A 21890-nucleotide genomic window follows, 5' to 3' on the forward strand; every position below is an offset into this window, starting at 1 on the left:
AAGTACTTCTGGTGCCTGGTTTTAATAAGAAGCTGCTCCTGTTTGGACTCAAGAAGCTATTTCTTGTTTATCTTTGCATGCTTAGTCTGATAATGGTGATTCAAAAAGTAATCCTCCAATAAAGTCAAGGTGGGTGAAATTGGCTTAGAGGCTTAAGCTTGATATTTTTAAGAATGGCTCATCAGATCAACCAGGAACAGAATTGTTTTAAAGATTGCTGTTCCAACCCACTGCTTCCTTTTGGCTTTTAGTTTAATGAAAAAAAAAAAAATCTCTGTTTCTGAAACTACATCAGATAGGCTGGTTTGATCAACCACAAGATCTTAGAATGTGAGATGTGAGAGAAAAGCTTGTGCACAGATGTCTAGTGATTAAATAAACCAGTGATTTGGAAGTGAGAGGTGTAGTGTGAAATATTTCACCATGGCCTCATAAACCACGCCTTTCGATTCTTACAAGCACATTTCAGTTTCTCCAGCCATGTTTAATAATCCGCAGGACTTTGTTTCCTAGGTCTGTGAACACATGTGCTTTAATTTACCTCTGAGTGTATGTGTGCACAGTTTCACTTCATCCATTGACCTTTGCCAGCACAAGGTGTCAGCGACAAATCTCTGCGAGCGTGTGTGCATACTTGCCCACTCATTTGTCGGTGTATTATATTTTTACAAGCAAGCTTGAAGCTACAGTGTAACCGAATCCTCATTAAACTTTACCCAGTCTGACACCTGTTGGCTTCGCTGAGCCACAGTTGATGGAAGCTGTGGCAGATTGTCCTTTTTGATTACTCTGGATGAAATGTTCTGCTGGGAACCTACATTTAAAAAAAAATAAAATATAAAAGTAGCTATAATACAAGGCACGCATAGCTTGCCTGTATCAAACTACGTGTTTGTTTTAAGAGCATACTAAACTTGACCCATAAACACAGATCAGATATTACGATCAGCACCTGTTTGCTGATGTGTAAAAATAATGTGATCTGTTGCAAATCATCACACAGCTCCGTCGCAATGTTAAAAGCTTTTTGACATTTAATCCCCACATCTAATGATTGTGAGGCAAACAACCTAAATAATGAAAACTTAACACTCCATATGGGAGAATGCCATCTGAAAATAAATCTATTTAAAGGTTGCGTCTGTACATAGAGTCAAACCCAAAATGTGCAATTCGAGTTTACATTGAATCAAACAAAATGTGGTGGAGTGGAGTGTGGATTATCATAATGTTTTCATCTTTGGAGGGTTGATCTTTTATTTTGTTTTTACACAAATGTTCCACAGCTGATCAGTTCCTATAGGAAACAGATATAATTGTTAGCTCACACTCTTATATAAATATAATTTACCAACCATAGCCATAGTCATCAAAGTTCTCATTTAAGTGTAAAACATTTACAAATACATTATTAGAGTTGAATGTTTCTGATGTAAGAATGAAAGTTAGAGAGAGTTCGAGAGTTAAGAAAGTTAGGGAGAGCCACTGTTCTCAGTCGATGATAAACCAGGAAATTCAAGCTTCATGTGTTTTGGTACGTTTTGATTCTGACACGACCAGCAGAGAGCAGTGTTTATAAAAGGGACCTTAAAACAGCTACATCAACCCACAATCAGGAACATTTCAAAATGTCAGCTTGTGTATTTCTAATGGAAAACAGTCATCACAAGGGTATTTTCTTCTTCTTCACATAACTGATAATGTTAAGATGTTGACAGCAGGTTGTTTTTCAATTGTGCGGTTGCAGGTTCAATCTGACATCCCCCCTCCCTGTCCATATCCATATGTCAAAGTGTCCTTGAGCAAGACACTGAACCCCAAATAGCTCCCAGTGGATGGATTGAGTGCCCTGCGTGGCAGCTGTCACCATTGGTGTGTGTGTGAAAGTGATTAAATGTAAAGGGCTTTGAGGTCTGCAACAGTGCGATGTAATTGAAATCTGTTGACCATAAATCAGATTTACAGCCTTAACTTCTGCTTTTCTTTATGTTCTTTTACTTGGAATAGTCCTAACCCTTCACACACCCATCAAAGTAATGGCAATATTCACTCAATCATCCATCCATCCTTCTTTTTCGATACCACTTTCAGACATACATTAGAGCATGTATTGGCTTTTGTTATTACTAATCTAGATTCTCTCCTGAACCGGGGCCTTTATGTGTCAACTTTACATTCTGATTTATGTCTGAGTGGGTTGTTTCTTTTTTCCTGGTACTTCGGTATCCTTCCTCCCAAAAAAGTGACATTAGTGAGTGTACTGTAGACCTGAGTGTGTGTGGGCGATTATGCCTCTGTTTTAGACCTATGACGGATTTGCGACGTGTCCGGGGTTTAAACTGCCTTTCAGTCAATGTCAGCCGCGCTCGGCTCCAGCTCCCTGTGGTACTAACTTGGATGAAGTGGGTTTAGAAGTTGGATGAAAGGCCTTGTGGTGGGAACATTTTCTGTTGAAACGATCCCAAAAACTGACAGCATAAAAAACAAACAAATGGGTAGTTGAAGTACTGAATCTTTGTTCTTTATTGTTATACACATGCTGCTATACACACGAGAGACGGGTATTGATTTTACAGAGAGCCGAAAACCACCAACTATATGGAGTTATCCTGGATACCAGGTCAATAGTGGTCAGAACAGGAAGGCACAGTGTTGAGTTGAAATGGCACAGAAGAGGAGGGGATAAAGACAAAAATAACCACGTTACTTAAAAGCCGCGAGAGGTTCCAACCTCCACATGTTCACATGCAAATGCCAGCCCAGTTGTTAAAATGCTGAGTTTGCATCTATTGCATTGGATGAGTTCCTTGGTGAAACACGTACGTTACTAGAATCCACTTGAACCTAAACACTAATATTAATGCATAATTGATACATGGCCATAACATACCGGTAGTAAATAAATGAACTGTTCAATAGAATATTGCTCAATAACAATAATAACATACATTTGTTTTCAATAACGCAAGGTTTTTGCAATAGAAAAAGAGGCTCTGTACATTAGCATCAAAAATTCTGTCTGCAAGGGCTGAAACTGATATCATATAGATGTTGTAGCATTTGTAGGAACACTAATGTCCATTGCAACAAGCAGGCAGCCATATTAATTCAAGGCACAAAGATCTATATGCATGGTGCTACAAATACAGGGGCGATGTAAGTAAAGGCATCACAGCCACACGGATGCGTGGCCCCTTGTTTTTTTTTGTGTTTTTTTTGCAGCTACATCACATAAGCAGACATGGGCATTGCCACAAAAAGACTGCACGCAGATCTGCCACATATACCACAAGCACGCTGCACAGGCTGCCATCAAAGTCAGCACACGCGTGGGATGGAATGACTACGCTTGTTGCAGGCTTTAACTAACTTTGACTTCAGCTGTTGAGACGCTGCTCTTACTGCTCATCAGTTTGAAATAATGTGCATGTTATCCCCGTCTAGTTCTATTACTTCATTATTAGGACTTTGTGTCATATAATATGCAGACTTTTTGGGAGTAACTACATGGAATTCTAGTAGTTAGCATACAGAGAGATCACGTTATTTGCCTGCTGAAAAATGAAACTTAACTCTGTTCATAAACATGTTATCAGGAATGGGTAAGAAAGAGCAAAATCACTTTAAAAAGGTCACACAGAGTCAGAATGAATGCATTTTTGAAAACTCGTCCCAGAATTGAGTTTTCCCTTAATGGAGAAACGAAAAAAAAAGAGAGTTCTCACGTAATTGATGTATTTGATAATGAATTATGAACTGGATTTATAAATCCTTCTGTATTCAATGCTGACAATTTGATACAGTCAAAGTATACTTAAAAAGCGCCACCATCACAGGTAGCGAGATTTCTCTGGAGCTGACATTATGAGACCAGAACTCTGCCCACGAGACAATAACTGAACACAAAACCAGAGTTAATATAACCTTATCAAAGCAGAAATAATATTTTTTTCTTGTTACTCATCAGTCTTCGAAGTACTCAAATTTCATCTGTCAGGTCGAGAGAAGAGTTGATGAAAAAAGCAGAGTCCTCTGTCTGGGCTGGAGGGGGGGGGGGGGTGAGAGGACTGATCATTATGAGGCAGAGGATGGGGGGGCTGGATCAGAGTCAGGGATTGAGGTGTTCGTCTTCCATGTGAAGGCTGCTCGAGGGGGACAGGAGAGGCTGGCTGGAGCAGTTTGTGCTCTGACTTTTCAGGCTTTCTGTGGACTCGGATGAGCCTGGTGAAGAACAACATATAAACGGTTCAAAATTAAACATTGTTTAATTAATTGTTCTATTTAAAAAAAAAAAAAAAAAAAGCAGAGCTTGGTACAAAAAAACCCCAAAACTATTTGCTCTTGATCAGCTCGGCTTCACGTGTTGCTACTTACTGAAGACTCACAATTTTCTTTTTTTTTTTCTTTGCAGATTGACAGAGAAACAGATTGAGTGAGAGCATTGGAGCTCATGCACAGAAAGGCAGAGCAGGCAGGAAAGCCTACATACCAGAGTTATTCGTCCATACCAATAGAGCAGGAATCAGGACCGAGAGCTGCCCAGTGTGATTGGGTTGAAGAAACAACATGGCAGGAAACAGAAGAGGAGGATTAAGAAACACACAGCAGCACAGAAGCAACACCGGTTAGATGCAGAGCAAAGAGGCAGAGTGTCATGGATTACAGAAGAAAGAAGCCGAGCAATGGATTCAACATCAAAATCTCAGTGAGAAACTAAATTGTTTCGCTCGTGGATTAAACTGTTGTATGCTATTAAGATTTCTCACCTGGAAGAGAGAGGTCACCTGGTGGGTCGCTCTCTGTTTTGGTCAAGCTGCTGTGTTCGCTGCTGCAGTCCTGCAGGATGTTCGCTCCAGCATGCATCCTGTCCTCTGGAAGAAAACAACAGCAGCAGCATTAACACTGTTGCTCAAACTCTCTCTTCACAGTGTGCTTAAAGAAAGAAAGAAAAAAACCCAACAACAACTCACCATCATCAGGAGACAGAGATTCTGCCACGTCCTCCATTGCTGTGGCCTGGATAAACAAAAGGGAAAGGAGGCCAGAGTTTTTTTTATCTGCAGCACCGTTTCCCTCAGGTGGAGAAACACTTTATTAACGGACTCATTTGAGGCTAACTGGACTTTTGCTGCTTGTCGAGGGCAGAGCATGCATCCTCAACACCCTGGGAGTGTTTAAAACAGACAATTATGTCTGCTTTACAGGTGGTGAACAGAGTCAGCGTGCGTGCGCAAGACACATGCAGTCTGTTGCATTCGCCCCCATGTTAACTTTTTTCCCGATCATTTTTCAGCTTCCTTCTTCCAGGTGTGCTGCTGAGCTTTCCTCTGCTTTATCCAACATACCCTTTTAATCAGACATTCAAACAAGTATTTCCCCGCGGGATTGATTAAGTATTTCTATTTTAAGCCCACATATTTCCAGACCCTCTGAGGAGAATTGTAATGAGGCGACCATTTAAAGACAGACTAAATGCTGTCATGTAAATAAGAGAGATAAAATAAAGCTGTTTAGTTTGTTCAACAACAGGACACAGAATAGCTCAGATTGTCATAAAAGACAACAGTTTCATGACTTCCTTCGCGATCTGACACTATATAAGTGGACGCTTACGTCTGTGGGGGCGGGGCTGCTGGACAACAGCGTGTGCGGCTGAGCATCTGACATCTCAGACAGCTTCTCTTCGTCCTCCTCCTGGATGGGTGAGGATGGAGACCTGAGGGTGCTGGAGGGAGTGAAAAGGCACAAATGGGAATAATTATGGGTAATTCAATTCATATTAGCCCGTCACATTGACAAAGCTTTTACACTAATTACAGTGCTATCTTTTACAGTGAATTATGCTGCAGTCTTTGGAGAAGCCTTCCGGTTTTTAACACGTGAAAAGCTCCACTTTTTGAAGATTAACTAATGGACGGAAGAAAAAAAACTTGTCCTTGTATAAAATGGGATAATCTGTAAAGCTGATTACTGACCAAGTCCCTATAGGAAAAAGAAAGTCCTCGCGTAAACAAGTTTTTCACCTTCCTGTGCCAATCAGACTGTCTACAGTCGTGTTTTTACATCCATGTACGTGTAGTCAGTGCTGTTCTGCGTTTACCTGTCAGGAGACTTGCTGACTTTGCCTTTCTGAAGACTCCCATCACTCAAATGCTCCGGAGAGCTCAGCTGTCTGTTATCGCCTGCGAGGCCCCCCGAAAAGTTGATTTCATCGTAGAGTGGGGCTGATGGGACAGCCGGGGACACAGACCTGAGACCGTTGAGAGCCTCCAACAGTGAGATGGGTTCAAATCCCGGAGGGACCGAGTCGGTGCTCTGCGCAGGAACAAACGACGGAGAAACTGTAGAAACTTGCAAAACAATTAACCTTTATATCAATAAGACACAAAAACAATATATGGTGTTTGCACCGACCGAGTGCTCGTCATGGTCCATGGTCTGAGCCAGAACGGGACTGAAGGACACGGGTGAAAGAGCACCGGGCTTTTTCCTCACAGCTCTGATCTGCAGCAAGGCTCTGAAGGCTGGTGAGAGACCCCAAGTCAAATAAACACAATAAATGTAAGTGTTGTCTAAACCGGCTCAACTAAAAACCATTCGACGCTTCTTACGCAGCCTGCAGATGGGACAGTTGTTGGCCTGGTAACGCAGAGTGTCCGCACACGAGTTGCACAGACACAAATGCCTGCAGGGCAGGATGAGTGTGTCACGCAGGTCCGACAAACACACAACACACTCGTTGCTGTTATCGCTGTTTTCATCATCGGAGGGCTAGAACAAAAACAAAAGACGAAGTCAAGGCATTGCTGATTGAACCGTCCTATTTAAGGTCATTTTCCCTGTGAAACCTTGGTCTCTTGGTTGTTTTTGTTCTCAATCCCATAGATCTCCTGTAAGAGGTAGCTCACACGGTCCACCTGAAAGATACAAATACATCTGTTTGGAAATGATTTTCATATTCACAAGTCAAATGATTAAAGTCTACAAAAAAAAAGTGAGACAACATATTTCACTTTTAGGAACCAATAAACCATTACATGAGAACGTCGATAAACCTACGATTTGTTTCTGCTTCAGAGGCTTGACGGAGAAACTTCCATCAACGTGCTAAATGGAAATAAAAAGAGACAGTTAAGCGAATGATTACAGAGGAGGATCATTTACTTTTTTAGACGACGACCTACCCTCTCAAAGGCTGCTAAAAGCACATGAGCATGTCCAAGGCAATCTTGGAAAAACAAAACAGAACACATGATTTGAAACTGATGTTTACCTCATGGTGAATCCATGCACACACAACATATTTTACACATAGTCTGACAACTGGTACAACAGCTTCGAGACCTACCGTCTCCTTCGTCAACCACAGCTTGGATTACCATTGGAAACACTCCTCGGTCGAGGTCAAAGTTTAGCTTTGAAGGGGAAAAAAAATGATATCAAGCAATTATGTTGCATCCCATTGTAAATGCAGGACGTACATAAGAGGAATCGAGGAATTTGTTTTGAGACATGATCTCGTTAAAAAAAAACACTAACTGCTGTAGATACTCACATCTTCCTCTTTCCACTCGCTGAAATCTATTTTGAAAGACGGCATGGAGAACTGTTGGCTCACACCTCGCTTGTAATGCACAGTTTCAGAGACCATCGATGGATCTTTGGGGCTGTACCTGCAAGTAGAAGAGTTATTGCACATCAAGCAAACATTGTGCTGGAGGGACTTCATTTTTTTTATGTTTTGTATTTTGATGACTACAAAAAGCATAATTTACATAGCGGATGTTGTCACCTTTAATTCAATAATAAACCCATTAGACTTCTGAGCAAAATAAGAATAAAGAAAAGTGACAGAAAATTGACAGTAAAAACAGCAGCACTCCATGACCTCTTTTTTTCTCTGGAAAAATGTGTCACCTTCTGAGTTTCAGTACAAGATGGTAACTTCAGTGCTCACTATTACTTTCATCTGCGTCCCTGTCTTATCAGCTGTATCCATGGTGACTGCTGGTTGCTAAGGACCCACTGTATCTATTCTCGACTTTGTGCTCGAAGGCTCGGATCTGAGCGCCTAAAAAAAAGGTATAAATGTCTCCGTCTCAGTATTGCGAGGACAATCATATCTGTTTGATTTTCTGATAAACACACAGATGTACACAAATGACTTCCTGATGATGTGAACACAAAGATAAAAGATAAGATGTCTCACACAGCCATCCCATTAGAGAACTCTTCAAATGCCTGGCAGTAGAGGGTGATGGCAACCCGAGCATCCGCGTCGAAGGTAAACTCCACACCGTACTGAACCTTTGGCTTTTCTCCCTCCTCCACTGGTGTGTCAGAGTCGTCTTTATACCTGGAATCATTATAATGAGCATTATTGACCCTGTGCAAATACTTTCATATTAATAAGGGCTATATGGACTCTCATCTATCATTACCTGACCAAACGGAGGGAGTCCTTCCTAATGTTGACCAGACTCCTCAAGGTTTTCACCGGCTCGTGGGGAGCAGGTGTCACATATGGAAACTGAAGGGTAACAGTAGTGATGATAAATTGTATTATACAAGATGACAAATACATAAAAGAGAATACATGGTTAAAAGACAAAAAAAACAACATCAGTCCGCACCTGCACTGGCCTATTTCCAAGAAAATTCAGATCCATGTTTTCCCCAAAGAGGTATCCCTCAGGATGTGGAGTGTCAAATTTCTCCCCTCCCATGAAGAAGTGGCTGGCAAAATAATTCCCTGGAGATGGGGTGGGGGGTGGGTTCGAAATGAAAACAAACCAGCATTATGGCAAGTGGGCAATATCTGTGCCTTTTCATAAGGCATACAGCTCATTCATCACTATGACCATTAAAAAAAATTATTGCACCAGTAAGTGTGGCTCAGATGGTAAAGTGGTCACCTTTCAATCAGAAAGCTGCACGTATGAATCGATCTCCCTGTTTTTATTTCATAACAAGGTTGTTTGTATTTTCTACTGTATACATTATCTCCAGTAAATGTAGTAACAACACACCAAAGTGTGGTTTTGTCAACAGATTTGTTATGGGGGGAAAGGGTCTTCTGACTATATTTCGTCCCTGATCAGTGGTTAATTGATCAGAAACCAAGTTGTTTAATAGTTCATTTTAACATAAACGATCATGTTGCTGCAATTACTTAATAATTAGTCAAATTGAGGAATTCTGCCAGTTCTAAGGAAAGAGGTAGCGTCAGATACACAAGAAAAGTAAATGTAATTTAGGATGCTCTGTGCAGCAGTATTTCGGGAAAACAACACTAAATGTTTACAAATGTAAGATGAAGATGATGAAGAGGAAACAACTCGGTTAGATGGTGAGGACGCAGTGTCTGTTTATCTCTGCCTCCATAACAGCCGTAATCACGATGATGATATGATGATGAATCTGGTGTAACTGGAGACACACTTACCAGATTTGGGGGGGAATCGATACGCAGAGTTGGCCTGAATATCGATGTCCTCCACACCAGCGATCCTCCGGCTCAGGATGGACCCCATCTTCCTCGCCCGGATCGTTAGCTCCGCGTAGCTAGCGGCTAGCGGCGCGTCAACAGCTCCGATAAGCACCGACTTTCGCCGCGACACACGCCAAAACAAACGACTCGCCGACCACAAACGGTAGCTGTGGCTAATTTACCATCTTAAAGGCTCTGCGAGTCGGTGGTGGCGTTCAGAAGCAGGGAAGTGAAGCTGAGGCGAGCTGTTGTTTTTGTCAGAGAACCGAGCTAACGTAGCACGGAGGACCCTGATTGGCTGTCTCCAGGTGCTGCCAGAGTTCCAGAGCGCTCGATATGTCAACATAGGACCACCGGGAGAGGGGCGGGGAGCTGATTAAGTCAGGTCAGCGGAGGAAGAGGTCAGCACCGGGACGTCGAGTTTTTCCTTCTAACGCCCCCACTGAAAACAATATCAATTGAGCAAAATAGAATTATTTATGCGTTCATTGGAAAACTGACCATATTTGGTAACTGTAGCTTTTTTTAACGACAGTATAAAAAAATAGATATTGGAGCATAACAAGAGTGACAATTTACAAACATACACCTATTATTATCAAGGCAAGACAAATAGCACCATGCAAACATAAGGAAATATACGAAGTACATTAAAACAAGGTGATTAAGAATCTCGCTTTGGTGTGAATGTAATAAGGGACAAAGCAGCACCAGCCAAATCCAGGAGATAGAGATCGAAAGACTGGTCAGAGAAAGAAGGCAGCTGAAAAAAACAGTGGAAGTAGTATCTAAAACAAACAAGCAAACAAACAAACAAACAAACAAACAAACAAACAAACAAACAGACAAACAAAAAATTAACAAACCCCCACTGAAACACTCCCTGATTCAAATGTACACTCCTGATGATGTACACTCCTAACGCTACTCCCACGTCACTCTCAAATGGTAAACCTCATGCGACTACCACCTTTTCACACAAAAGACAGTTAAACATCACGTCCCGTGTTTAATGATTCTTCTTTTAAATGTGGAGAAGGTCTTGTTGTTTTGTTTACTGATTTAACAATGTAGTTTACATTAGAACCAGGAGAGGGCAGTAACAACATGAAAAGTGATCAAGTATTATTATTATTATGACACGTATGTGAAGTATACATGAAAACTGCAATCATATTTCAATGTTGGAAACACAAATCAAACGTCAGAGGTCAGGGTAGAATGTACAAAATAGGAAAAAAGCTTACATCATTATGTCTTAAATTTGTCTCTCAAATAAGGTTTAGCAGGATAGTTTTTGTTTTTTGTAGATACATTTAACATATTTCCGTAGCTTGAATCGAATTCGTGTGAGGGAGGAGTCAAATCTATTCCAATATGAAACACCACAGGGTAAGCGTGTAACCTGTTGTTGGAGACGTCAGTTTACGCCGTGACGTCAGTGACGCAGTGACGTCCGGTGCAGGTCCTCGAGCCGGATGTTGACGCTCCTCCGGAGGGTCGGAGCTGCTAACGTCAAACAGCCGCCACTACTTCTGTTTCCCCCTCAGCCAGGTAAATTTACCGTCAGAACACTGACAGTCACATCGCTACACGGGTTGTTCTCCTCTGTATTCTCCTTTATTCGTGCTTCTTTAACGTTTCCGGGGCCGTCATTGCTCCGTTTCTGTGTCAAGTATGGCGACGCTAGCTGGTCAGCTAACAGCAGATAGTCAGCAAAACATGTCATTTTTAAACACGTTTGTTTTTAAACAAACGTGTCGCTGTTTTCACGTAGTCTCGGCAGCCGAAGACAGACGGGCACATACTCTCCGTCACCGCTCAGACATTGTCCCAAGACAGGACCGACAAAACAAATACGTGTTCGCTTCGCTACTTTAGCCACAGCGGCTACATTAATCGTTATCTATCGGTTCGTTGAGAATAGAGCCAGTTATCAAGTTACCCACTCTTAATCCATACAAACTGGAGTTTAGGTTAAAATCAGTGGAGGTTTCCACAAGCTGTCATTACGTAACCAAGTTATTCATGGTTAGTTGTGCAAATGGATTTGGGTGGGATTATCTGCTCCAGGATTAAAAGAAAACATCAGCTGGCCGAGTCGATCAGAAACTAACTGAGTTCAGAAACAAAGCTTTACAGAAGCACACATATTGCAAGATTAGTCGTGTTTTTCTTTGTTTTTATTACAATTGACCTGATTGTTTACTTTTGCTCTGGAATTTTACTAGATGAAACGTTTTATTACTGTCCCTGAAATTAATTCTGCTTTGGTTATTGATTTGTTCTGTAATTTTAATTTTCTACATTAATAATGCAATCAAGAGTTTGTTTAGAATAAATACAAATTATTGTAACTTAATGGAAAATATTTGCTTTAGTTACTTTCCTTGACTAGATCAAATCTTGACTAGATAGTCAGACGTCTATCAGAAATGTTGTTGGGTTTTTTTGTGATTAGGTTCACTTCTCATTTTAGAGCACAGAGGTAAAATCGTAACATTTATGAACATATTATGTGAGAGGAAGTATCAGAGTTCTAATTTGTTTCTGTAAAATATATATCACACCTGGATCCATTTATCCATCTTCTTTCTTGCTTATCCAATTCAGGGTGGTGGGGTGCTAGAGCAGATCCCAGCCTGCTGTGGGCGAGGGAAGGGTGCACATGGACAAGTCACCAGTCTGTCACCTGGATCCTTTCAACAAAAAAAAGATTCATATTTCATGTTGTGCTGCAGTAGCGTAATTAAATTGTGTTTTTTTTATGATCACAATAGGCCATGGTCTGTTTTTTTTTCCAACTGGCCTGTTACAGAAGCTGTAGTGGCTGTTTGTCCATAATAAACTAAATCAAACAATTAGTCCATAGTTTTCAAACGGCCACCGGGGCTACGTCACGGGTTGGCTTTACGCAGTTGAGCAGATCAAAAATAACTTGATGTCCGTACCAGAAAATTCAGTTTGAGGTGATTTATTTACTCGTTGAAGCAAGCATACAGATAACATTTTCTGCTGCATTTCCGTTGCTGTGGTAAAAAAAAAAAAAACGTGTGCCCTCGCAGCCTGCGCCGACATCAACCTTGACCCACTTAAGTAAATGTATCTCTTGAAAGTGTCCAATAAAGAAGATGGTAAATAATGATACAAAAATAGTCAACAAGAAAATAATCAGCATAAATGCAAAATAAAGCAAATTAACTTTAGCAAAAAGAGAAAGAAATTAGGCTGTAACTAAACGTAAGCCTAAATTAAGCAAATCACAAATAGCGCCAACAGAAGCTGATGTCAGTCGTTGGCATATTTAATTTAAGTCCACAATGTACCCTTGGAGCACAAATAAGAAATGGTGGTGAAATTGTCTTGGACTTTTGTGGTGAAACATCCAGCTGCTGAAATAGAAAATGGTTAAATGCCCCACACAAGGCTTTCATGGATTGTGAAAAAAAAACTTGACAGAAGTAGAAATAAAGTTAATGTTCCTTTCAGGGCTAGCATGAGATTGTGAGTTGCTGTGTACAAAAATAGTCTGCTTTCACAAGGTTTGGGACAAACCTGACACTCAACACATATGTGCTTTTCTTTCACTTGAGGTGTAAACTATGATTCATGTTTTGCTTTTACTTATCTGACCTACACAGATGGAAAGTGCCTCAATGTGTTTCCTGTGAAAAACATTTGCTCTCTCAAACCATTCCTTGAACCATAAGATTGCTGTTTCACTGGTTTCTGATGTCCACATCTCCCCAGAACTGGCTAAACTTGTGTCATTATCTTGAAACAACATTGCATACTTCAAAGTTGGTAAAGACGCGTTGACAGCGTCATTCAGCCACTGGTTGCATTATTTAGCCGAATAGAGAGCAACAATACCTGCTGAAACTTTATCTCTGGGACCGGACAAAGACGCACTCACTTGGAAAATTGTGAGGCTTCAGTATTTTCTGATTGAATTTCTGTCATCCAATCCTGCAATTATACATATATTTATCTTGCATGCTCACTGTAATTCCTTCTTCATGGAGCTGACAAATGTAGCACGTGATTGCTCTGATTGGCTTTGTTAGCGGCTTGGAATCCTGTTTAACAACCACGTATCATGAAACTCGAGGTGCCAGATTGAGTACAAGCCCTTAAAACCCGAGACTATGATGTGCAGTGCTGCTGCTTAATGTGCTTCTGTTTTACAGCTGGATGCATTGTGATTTCACCATATTTTCAAAGTTTGATTGCCTGCGAGTCCTTATTATAAATGTGCTCCGATTGCGCAGCCCTCCAAAGGACGAAGTAGGAAAAAGTAAATGGGTCAAACATAATAAGTATATACAATTATGGAGTGGTATTTATTTTTGGTGTCTGAAAGAATCATTCTTGATTGTAGTTCAGTTGTTTGGTGGTGGTTTTGTTACTTTTCCTGAGAAATGTCAAGATATACAACAGGTGTTTACTATTTTTAGGTTTCATAATATTTCACACTGAAGGTTTTTTGAGGGTAGATTAATATCAGCAGATCAGGATAATTTTACCTGATGAGAAGAAAAACCGACACAGGAAATTATGATTCAATGGACTCAAATTATGCTGTTCTAATTTTCACTGAAGGTCTACGGTCAGCGCTCACCTCTCCAACCCACCTGTCAATCCAGACGTCCAGCCAGTATGTCCAGTGATCCTCCCCCTCCGTACCCCGGAGGTCCCAGCGCCCCCCTCCTGGAGGAAAAGAACGGACAGCCTGGTAATAGAACTGTCTTAAATGTTTCATAGATTATGTTATATTGGTCTGAGCTCATTGCAATGCGAGTTTTATTCAGAAGGAATTTTATGTCTTAATTTGTGGTTGATATTTTTCACTCAACTAGTTTCTCTTGGTTTTGTTATATATTCAGTGTCATTTTTGTGTGTATTTTCTCTGTCCTTTCTTGTGCAAATAGTCAGGACAGGTCCTCCGCAGGGGCAGCCTTTGCCTCCAGATTACGGCCCTCCACCCTATGAGGCCAGCCAACCAGGCTTCTTACCGCCGCATGTCCCTGGTGAAGGACCTATGCCCATGCCTATGCCGATGCCTCCACCCCCACAAGGTGCTGCACTCTCCGCAAATATGAATCTACACATAAAGGACACCACCACATCATATGAAAGTGTCGTCTTAAGCCCCATGCAATGTTAAACCAGGATATGAGATTTGACAATAGTGCTTAAAACATGTCGAGGTTGCAAGTTCTGGCTGATGCACAGCAGTTTTAAAGTTGCACAACTTGTTGGTTTGTGCCTTTCTCTTGGTTGACTGAACTATTGTCAACTCAGTCAACTTATTTCAAGCCAGCTGAGCGCCTGCATGCCTTTAATATTGTCGACAATTGTGTGTAGGTGGGCCGTACCCGCCGCCGCCCGGTCACTATCCGTACCCGATGCCAGGACAGATGGGGGCGGGACCCGGCCACTTCGTCCACATGGGAGGAGGACACACAGCGACGGTCCTGGCGCCTCCAGGAGCAGCCACCACTGTAACCGTGCTGCAGGGGGAAATGTTCCAGACCTCCCCGGTGCAGACCGTGTGTCCGCACTGTCAGCAGGCCATCATCACCCGCATCTCCCACGACGTCGGCCTCATGAACACGCTCTTCTGCCTCTTCTGCTTCTTTGTCGGGTGAGTTACTGCCAGATGGAGCAAGAGCGCTAGTGGCAGTCAGAGCAGGCTCGCTCGCACGCACACGGATTTAGGTGAAACAATAACCTTTTGTCACTCTGGCACAGTAACTGACTGTTACAAACTCAGCTTTTTCCCAGGGTAAAGGTATGCTTCTGTAATGTAAGGGAGGCTTTCAGGTCTGCAGTGTGAGTGAACACACACACATGAGCGCACACAATGGAGTCAACCAAAATGGCTCGGTGAGTCCGGCCTTATAGGTGGCCTCAGTTACACAGGTGATGTTCAAATGTTGTCTAAAAGAAACTACCTGGATGTGCACCAACTGCCTCGTGCACTGACAGTCTGAAGGAAAATCTCAACAGTGCTATGACTAAAATAAACAACTCTTGACAACAGTGATGTATATATTGATGATGTATGAGCATGTACTTCATGCATTCTCCCTAAAAATATGTCGGTACACATTATATTCTCCGATATCTGCTTGTTTGACCCTTTTTTGTTTTTAAATCTGTCATCGTGTTTGGATTGTGTGTTTTACATTATAAAGGCTAATACGTCTTAACTTCTCTACCAGGAAATAATTGATCACATTTAATCTGTATCAACAATGTGTCATTTAAATGTGAGTAAATCAGAAAAACCTGTAGAAATGCAGTGAATTCCACTGCTGTCTGTACTTTCCCTGCATGAGTAGTTCGAGAAGTTGTGCTAATCTGCTCAAACCACTTTCAGACTATTTCCATGGCAACAAGGTCGTGGGCGTTAATATGGCAATGTTTTGAGAAGTATTTGTTAAAAACGTGAGGAATGTGACCGTTACAGGTGTTTGACTGTGACCATGTCTGTGTTTTGTGATTGACAGGTGTGATTTGGGCTGCTGCTTGATCCCCTGTCTGATCGATGACCTCAAGGATGTGACACACACCTGCCCGTACTGCAAGGGCTACATCTACACATACAAGCGTATATGCTAACCACGACAGAGACATGTACATGCACACACATGCTCACAGCTCCCTCTGCTGGTAGTGACAGGCTTCCCCCCCCCCCCCCCCCCCTTCCCATCTTTGCAAAGTGTTGTTTGTAAGTGCAGTTTTCTCATTAGTTCACCGAATAGTTACTGTATATAACATTCAGCATACTTTTGATGTAAAAACATGCATTTGAATTGTACAGATCTCTGACTTGACGGCACAAGATGATGAAGGTTCCGAGCAGGTCCGGGGAAAAGACTTGTGATGTTACACATGTGAATGAAGAAATGACTTAGGGACAGCCTTGGTTAGAGAAAGCTGTGAAATCGTCACTTTATTTGAATTCATCTGTGAATTTTATCCAGAAGAAGGTCTACTCAAACATGCTGGGTTAGTGTTCTTATTATTTAACTTCAGATGTTTTATCCATAACTTTTAACAGGTTATTAAGAACTGTGAACATATTTTGTCTTTGGTACATTTAGTTTTTAACATGGTTGTTCTTCCTTTTTATCATCACTTCTTGAATGTGAGAGAAATCTAATCAGTTTTATCAGCTGGGTAAAATCTAGTATTTGCTCGTGGTTGCTTGTTAGATGAATTCTGAATCCTCTGGGCTCCGGTCAGTCGTCACTAAACGCTCAGTGACTCACTGTCTTGCTGTTACACATCAGTGCCCTCTGTCCACAATGTACTTAAGGTTGATAACATTTGCACTTTAATTTGAGATCCACACGTTTGACCTAATGCAGTTCGATTTCTAAATAGTCCGAGGAGAAATATTTTTGACCTCGAGTAAAATCAGTGTCGTTTGGCTTTTGCTCAAACTCCTGACTGAAGTCGGTGGCTGAACCATCACTGTTAAAGAAAACTGCATGACCTCTTTGAAATATCTTGTCATGCTGGCCGCATGTTGAGTCTGATGCACCGACATGTCTTTTTTTTCTTCCTCCTGTTAAAGGTTTAAAAAACACTAAGTATGACTTCCACAGACAACTCGTTATGTTCAGCCTCTAATGTGGCATTATAGCCCTTTAAGATAAATTGCATTGCTGGGACGCATGTTAGACAAACATGTCTTTTGACTGATACTAGATCGCGAGCTCTGCTAGGAATAAGCTTCAATTAAACATCTCATGTAAACGACATGGTGATTCTCCTGACACTAATAGCGACACGACTTCATTCCAACACAGCATGCTCGTGTCATCGTCCACTTCAGCTCACCAGCTGCAGAGATCATCTGCATGAGCCACACACTGAAATGAGCCAACGTCACCGGCAACTTTATGTGCAGTTAATTTATTTTCTTCTTATTGAGGCTTTCAGAGACACGCAAGAAATAAAACACTTTGGCATTGAAGGGTTGCATTGAAAATGTAATATGAAGTACTGTATGCAATTCTCGTGGATACTGCTGGTCTGCATCGCTCTTAACTGTCTGTGATATGTAAAACTGTAAGTCTAAATTTGTTTGTTGTATACAGGTACTATTTTATCAATAAAAATCATTAAGGAAACTCATTTTATTGTCATCTGAATGGCGTCACAGCATTCTTCAGCCGTTTCTTTCACATAGAATCAGGAAGAGGAAATGGACAATTCTTTTAAAGTGCAAATAGGGTCAGTCCCTCCATCGATGTCCACACTGGGCATTGCAGCATTTGTAGAACGTGGTCATGGGCTCGTCTGCCGATCTGGTTTGAATCTGCATGAAGTAGGCCCGAAGGTGCCCACACCTGGGACAAGTTTCTGCACAGAGACAAGGACGACATGCAAGTCACCGTGGAATCACAAACACTGCAGGAACGTATGTGGTAAGGTAAACAGAAAATAACTAATGGCAGCATTTTCCAACATGCATGAAGTATTTGTTTTAAACAGCAAACTGTTGTTTCCGAGTTTAAAAAAAAAAGAAAAAAGATTGACACTGAAAATTGTTTCTAACAAGGATGCTTTCAAAATCATTGTTACAAAAAGTTTGCAAGTGATAATCTTATTCATGTTAAACATTGTTCACATTTTATGTTCCATTTTAGAGGAACAAGGGGGGAAATATCAAATATCTGAGGCAATGGTTAATATGTTCTTGCAATAAAGACGATGAAACAAACTATGTATATAATAAACACGTTTTGACTTTTGACACGAGTCACCACAATCAAACAGGACTAAACGTGAGTGTTAAAGCAAAAATGATGCATTGATTAAATCAATAGGGACCATAAAGATAAAGTATATATGGTGTTGCAAAAAATATTGTAAATAGGGCAAATATGACAGAAAATACAGGAGAAAGAATACAATGCATTATTAATGCTATCGATACATTATAAAGTAAAAGCCATGCCGAAAGAGCCGCACATCAAACACACCAAACAGAGACGCATCATTTTACACTGAGATGTTTCGTGAGACCACCAGCACTCACCAGGAGTTGAATCTACGTTCTCCCACGCTGCCGCTCCTCCCAGAACATCATCCACCTCCTTTAACTTGGGATATTTTCTATTGTTGACCTGCAGGAGTCCAGAGAGAAAGGTCACATGGCGGGTCTCCATCAAAAGAAATATCACATCGTGACCCCGAGGTGAGAAATTCTTCACAGTAAACTGACCTTCCTGGTGATGTTGTGTACGTAGGGACAAGTGTTGCAGGCGAATCTCATACACTTCTGGCCTTCCTCGACGATTAAAACATTTCCACAGGTGGGACAAAAAAGCAGCATCCCGCCAACAGATCAATAAACCACTTACCCACTGAAAGAAATGGTTAATTACTTAACATAAGTTCGGTTTGTACGTTGAGTTACGATGTTTGCCGTAAACATTTCATCACATGTAGACGACCGGAAAACTGTCAGCGATCCGGTGTTACCGTTTTCACAGCTCGGTGGGAAACAACAGGAGGACGAGATTTTCAGACACCAATACTAAATGAATAATTATAATAATGATACAGTAAAGTCACTGGGAATAAATAAAAATGTTTACAATTTTTATCGCTCATTTTTGATCATTTTTAATAAAACACAAGTATTCGACTAACATTTTTTTTTTTTACCGGAACAAGTAAAAACTCGTGAATTAAATTACAATGAATTTAATATAAATAAATCAAATCGAATTTAATTAAACTAAACTGAATCAGGCTTTGAAATGAAAAAAAGAAGCCTTAACTATTCGGAACTTGTCTTACGAGTCACTGAATAACCCCGGTATATTATTCTTGCTGCACATCACTTTGTTTACATCGTCGGTGGTTTCCAGTTAAAGTCGATTCATTTAAACAATTAAAGTTAAATGCTGTTTAAGAGTTACATGTTGATGGTTTCACTACAAACGTTTGAACGTAACTCGGTAGTTAAATTGTAATCAAGGTGGTTGAGAAGCTTCAGAGATTTGAAGGGATGAAGGAGGAAAGTAGTCAGGTTATTCCCACTGCTCCGACAGAAGCAGGAGAAACGGGGGAAATGTCTGCGAAGGATGAAGACGTGCGAGAGGTAGAGGAGGCAGAGGCATGTGGAGCAGCCCCCGATGTGGAGGAGGAAGATGAGGAAGCTCTTCCTCATTCAGAGATTCTGGACATTTTCGAGGAGGGCCTGGCTCGACTAGTGCAGGACCCTTTACTGTGTGATCTGCCCATTCAGGTACACACACACACACACACACACACACACACACACACACACACACACACACACACACACACACACACACACACACACACACACACACACACACACACACACACACACACACACACACACACACACACACACACACACACACACACACACACACAACCCATTATTATCCATGTTGATAGTTGACTAATTTCAGCTCATTTGTTATGAAAATACTTGCAGTTACTTCCACAGATTGTCTCAGGAGTTGTTGAACAACGATTATTGTATTTACGTATCAAGAAAATGCCATTAAAAACTTGTTATAAAAACTCAGGTGACTCTGGAGGAGATCAACTCTCAGATTGCCTTGGAGTACGGCCAGGCTATGACTGTGAAGGTTTTAAAGGCAGATGGGGAAATAATGCGTAAGTTATTTGAATGTGTTTACAGAATTACATCGTTATACAACCTTTGTTTTCCTAACTATTAACAAAATGTGTTTTTCTTAGCCATTGTGGTGGTACAAAATGCTACCGTCCTTGATCTCAAAAAGGCCATTCGCAGATTTATGGAGCTGAAACAACAGCGTGAAGGTGGAGTGAAGCACGTCAGCTGGTAAACACATTTATCACCATTATAGACAGAGATAATATCTACGCAGTTTGGATCTTTCATTGTTCCCTAAAGTTCTTCCTTTATTTTCACAGGAGGTATGTTTGGAGAACGTATCATTTAGTATTTCAGGGGGAGAAGCTGGAAGATGACAAGATGAGGCTGAAAGAGTGAGTGTAAATTCATTTAGTGCTTTCAATTTATGGTGACAATGGTAACAGTGTGACTGATTTGAATGTGGTCCTGTCTTCAGCTATGGGATCAGGAACAGAGATGAAGTGGCGTTCATGAAGAAACTCAGGAAAAAGTGAAGCATCAGATCCCTACGGCTGCTGACTGCGATGGGATCACACAGCTGTATCTATAACTTGCTATGGCCACATGTAAATTCAATAACAGGATGCTAACTTTGTCTTTTTTTTACTGTAAATCTGTCTTCAAATATAAATTTTTTTTTTTACTTTTTGTTCATATGTTTTTGTCAGTGTTTTACTTGGATCATACATTTAAAAAAAAAAAACTTTTTTTGAGGTTTTCATTGACCACAGAAGGCAGTTATAAACCCTGCCAGATGATTTGAATACATCCTGATAGAAGGGAATGATAGGTGCTGGGTGAGGCTTCACACTGGAACGATACAGCGAGAGCAGCTGCAAGAAAACGGGTAATACAGACATTTTTTTCCTAAAATTCTCTGTAAAACTCTTCTAAGTTATTAGAGAAGCTGCTAAATTTACATTAAGGGTAATTGGGGGTTTGTGTGGGAAGTTTTTGTGCTGGACATGAAGAAATTATAACAGTCATCAGAAAGATGTTCTTGAACTTGTTATATTTTTGTTATTTAAAAAAAAATCCGTGATAGAATTAAAATCATTCAAAAGTCACACCTTGGGTTTTGTACAGTTTAAGCATATTACTTTGAAGTGTATTGGCCAAGAATAAGCTTGTATATACATTTTCTCTGCCATATCTATCATACATATTGTGTCTTTCCTTCAACTTAAATTTTTATAAGTAACGTTATATTTGTGTATTAAAGTAAAGAGGAAAGATACACTGCTGCAACTTTGATACACAACATTTATGAAAATTCTCTTCAGTAAATATACAGACATTTTATTTACAATTCATTTTATATCCTTATATTATCTTTGTAGATTTTCTTATCCACAATAAAATGTGAGATAGTACTCTCAAATTATTTCCATATATGAATCCATACAGCAACTATATGCATCAAGCTCTTTTACCATGGGTGTTTTTGAATTTTGCAAACCTTGAATTTGTAAAAAAATATCTCTTGTGAGTTGAAGTGGCAAAGACGTTGGAGAATGTGCTGAAGACGATGTGTACATTTCAAACCAGTTCATGTGTCTCAATACCCTCTGTGTTTGGGATGTTTGATTTTGTAATACTTGCCCATCTTCATCTGAAATTTAACAATTAGGGTTAGAACATTTGCATATTATCCAAACAAACATGTGGTTTATTGTTGAACTTCCTGTTTGTCACAACATAGGATGTCACTGTCAG

The 21890-nt window shown here is 40.7% G+C and overlaps 4 protein-coding genes across 5 annotated transcripts; 2 read left to right on the forward strand and 2 right to left on the reverse strand.

The window, feature by feature from the left end:
- Positions 1-2507: 2507 nt before the first annotated feature.
- On the reverse strand, positions 2508-9766 carry mgrn1b (mahogunin, ring finger 1b). 2 transcript variants are annotated; one of them, XM_080510744.1, is made up of 17 exons: positions 9446-9766; positions 8634-8752; positions 8442-8530; positions 8210-8356; positions 7556-7673; positions 7349-7415; positions 7185-7228; positions 7060-7107; positions 6849-6917; positions 6612-6771; positions 6415-6524; positions 6101-6315; positions 5614-5725; positions 4971-5016; positions 4767-4871; positions 4490-4535; positions 2508-4221 (listed from the first exon to the last, which is right to left on the reverse strand). In XM_080510744.1, exons 1-16 carry the CDS (start codon positions 9531-9533, stop codon positions 4495-4497), a joined length of 1578 nt encoding a protein of 525 aa, XP_080366870.1. In that variant the 5' UTR covers positions 9534-9766; the 3' UTR covers positions 2508-4221; positions 4490-4494. The 2 variants fall into 2 exon arrangements, with proteins under 2 accessions (XP_080366870.1, XP_080366869.1); XM_080510743.1 differs by lacking the exon at positions 4490-4535.
- A 1170-nt stretch (positions 9767-10936) lies between these two features.
- On the forward strand, positions 10937-16136 carry cdip1 (cell death-inducing p53 target 1). The gene is made up of 5 exons (XM_080511160.1): positions 10937-11044; positions 14093-14225; positions 14422-14568; positions 14858-15137; positions 16006-16136. The coding sequence occupies exons 2-5, from the start codon at positions 14150-14152 to the stop codon at positions 16115-16117; spliced, it is 615 nt and encodes a 204-aa protein (XP_080367286.1). The 5' UTR covers positions 10937-11044; positions 14093-14149; the 3' UTR covers positions 16118-16136.
- Positions 16137-17729: 1593 nt separating this feature from the next.
- On the reverse strand, positions 17730-18968 carry polr3k (polymerase (RNA) III (DNA directed) polypeptide K). Its single transcript, XM_080511162.1, has 3 exons — positions 18735-18968; positions 18549-18636; positions 17730-17869 (listed from the first exon to the last, which is right to left on the reverse strand). Exons 1-3 carry the CDS (start codon positions 18843-18845, stop codon positions 17742-17744), a joined length of 327 nt encoding a protein of 108 aa, XP_080367288.1. The 5' UTR covers positions 18846-18968; the 3' UTR covers positions 17730-17741.
- Positions 18969-19381: 413 nt separating this feature from the next.
- On the forward strand, positions 19382-20816 carry snrnp25 (small nuclear ribonucleoprotein 25). The gene is made up of 5 exons (XM_080511488.1): positions 19382-19766; positions 20080-20170; positions 20255-20360; positions 20453-20527; positions 20611-20816. The coding sequence occupies exons 1-5, from the start codon at positions 19527-19529 to the stop codon at positions 20666-20668; spliced, it is 570 nt and encodes a 189-aa protein (XP_080367614.1). The 5' UTR covers positions 19382-19526; the 3' UTR covers positions 20669-20816.
- The last annotated feature ends 1074 nt before the right edge of the window (positions 20817-21890 follow it).

This window comes from Blennius ocellaris (assembly GCF_963422515.1).
Source record: "Blennius ocellaris genome assembly, chromosome: 16".
Taxonomy (NCBI): domain Eukaryota; kingdom Metazoa; phylum Chordata; class Actinopteri; order Blenniiformes; family Blenniidae; genus Blennius; species Blennius ocellaris.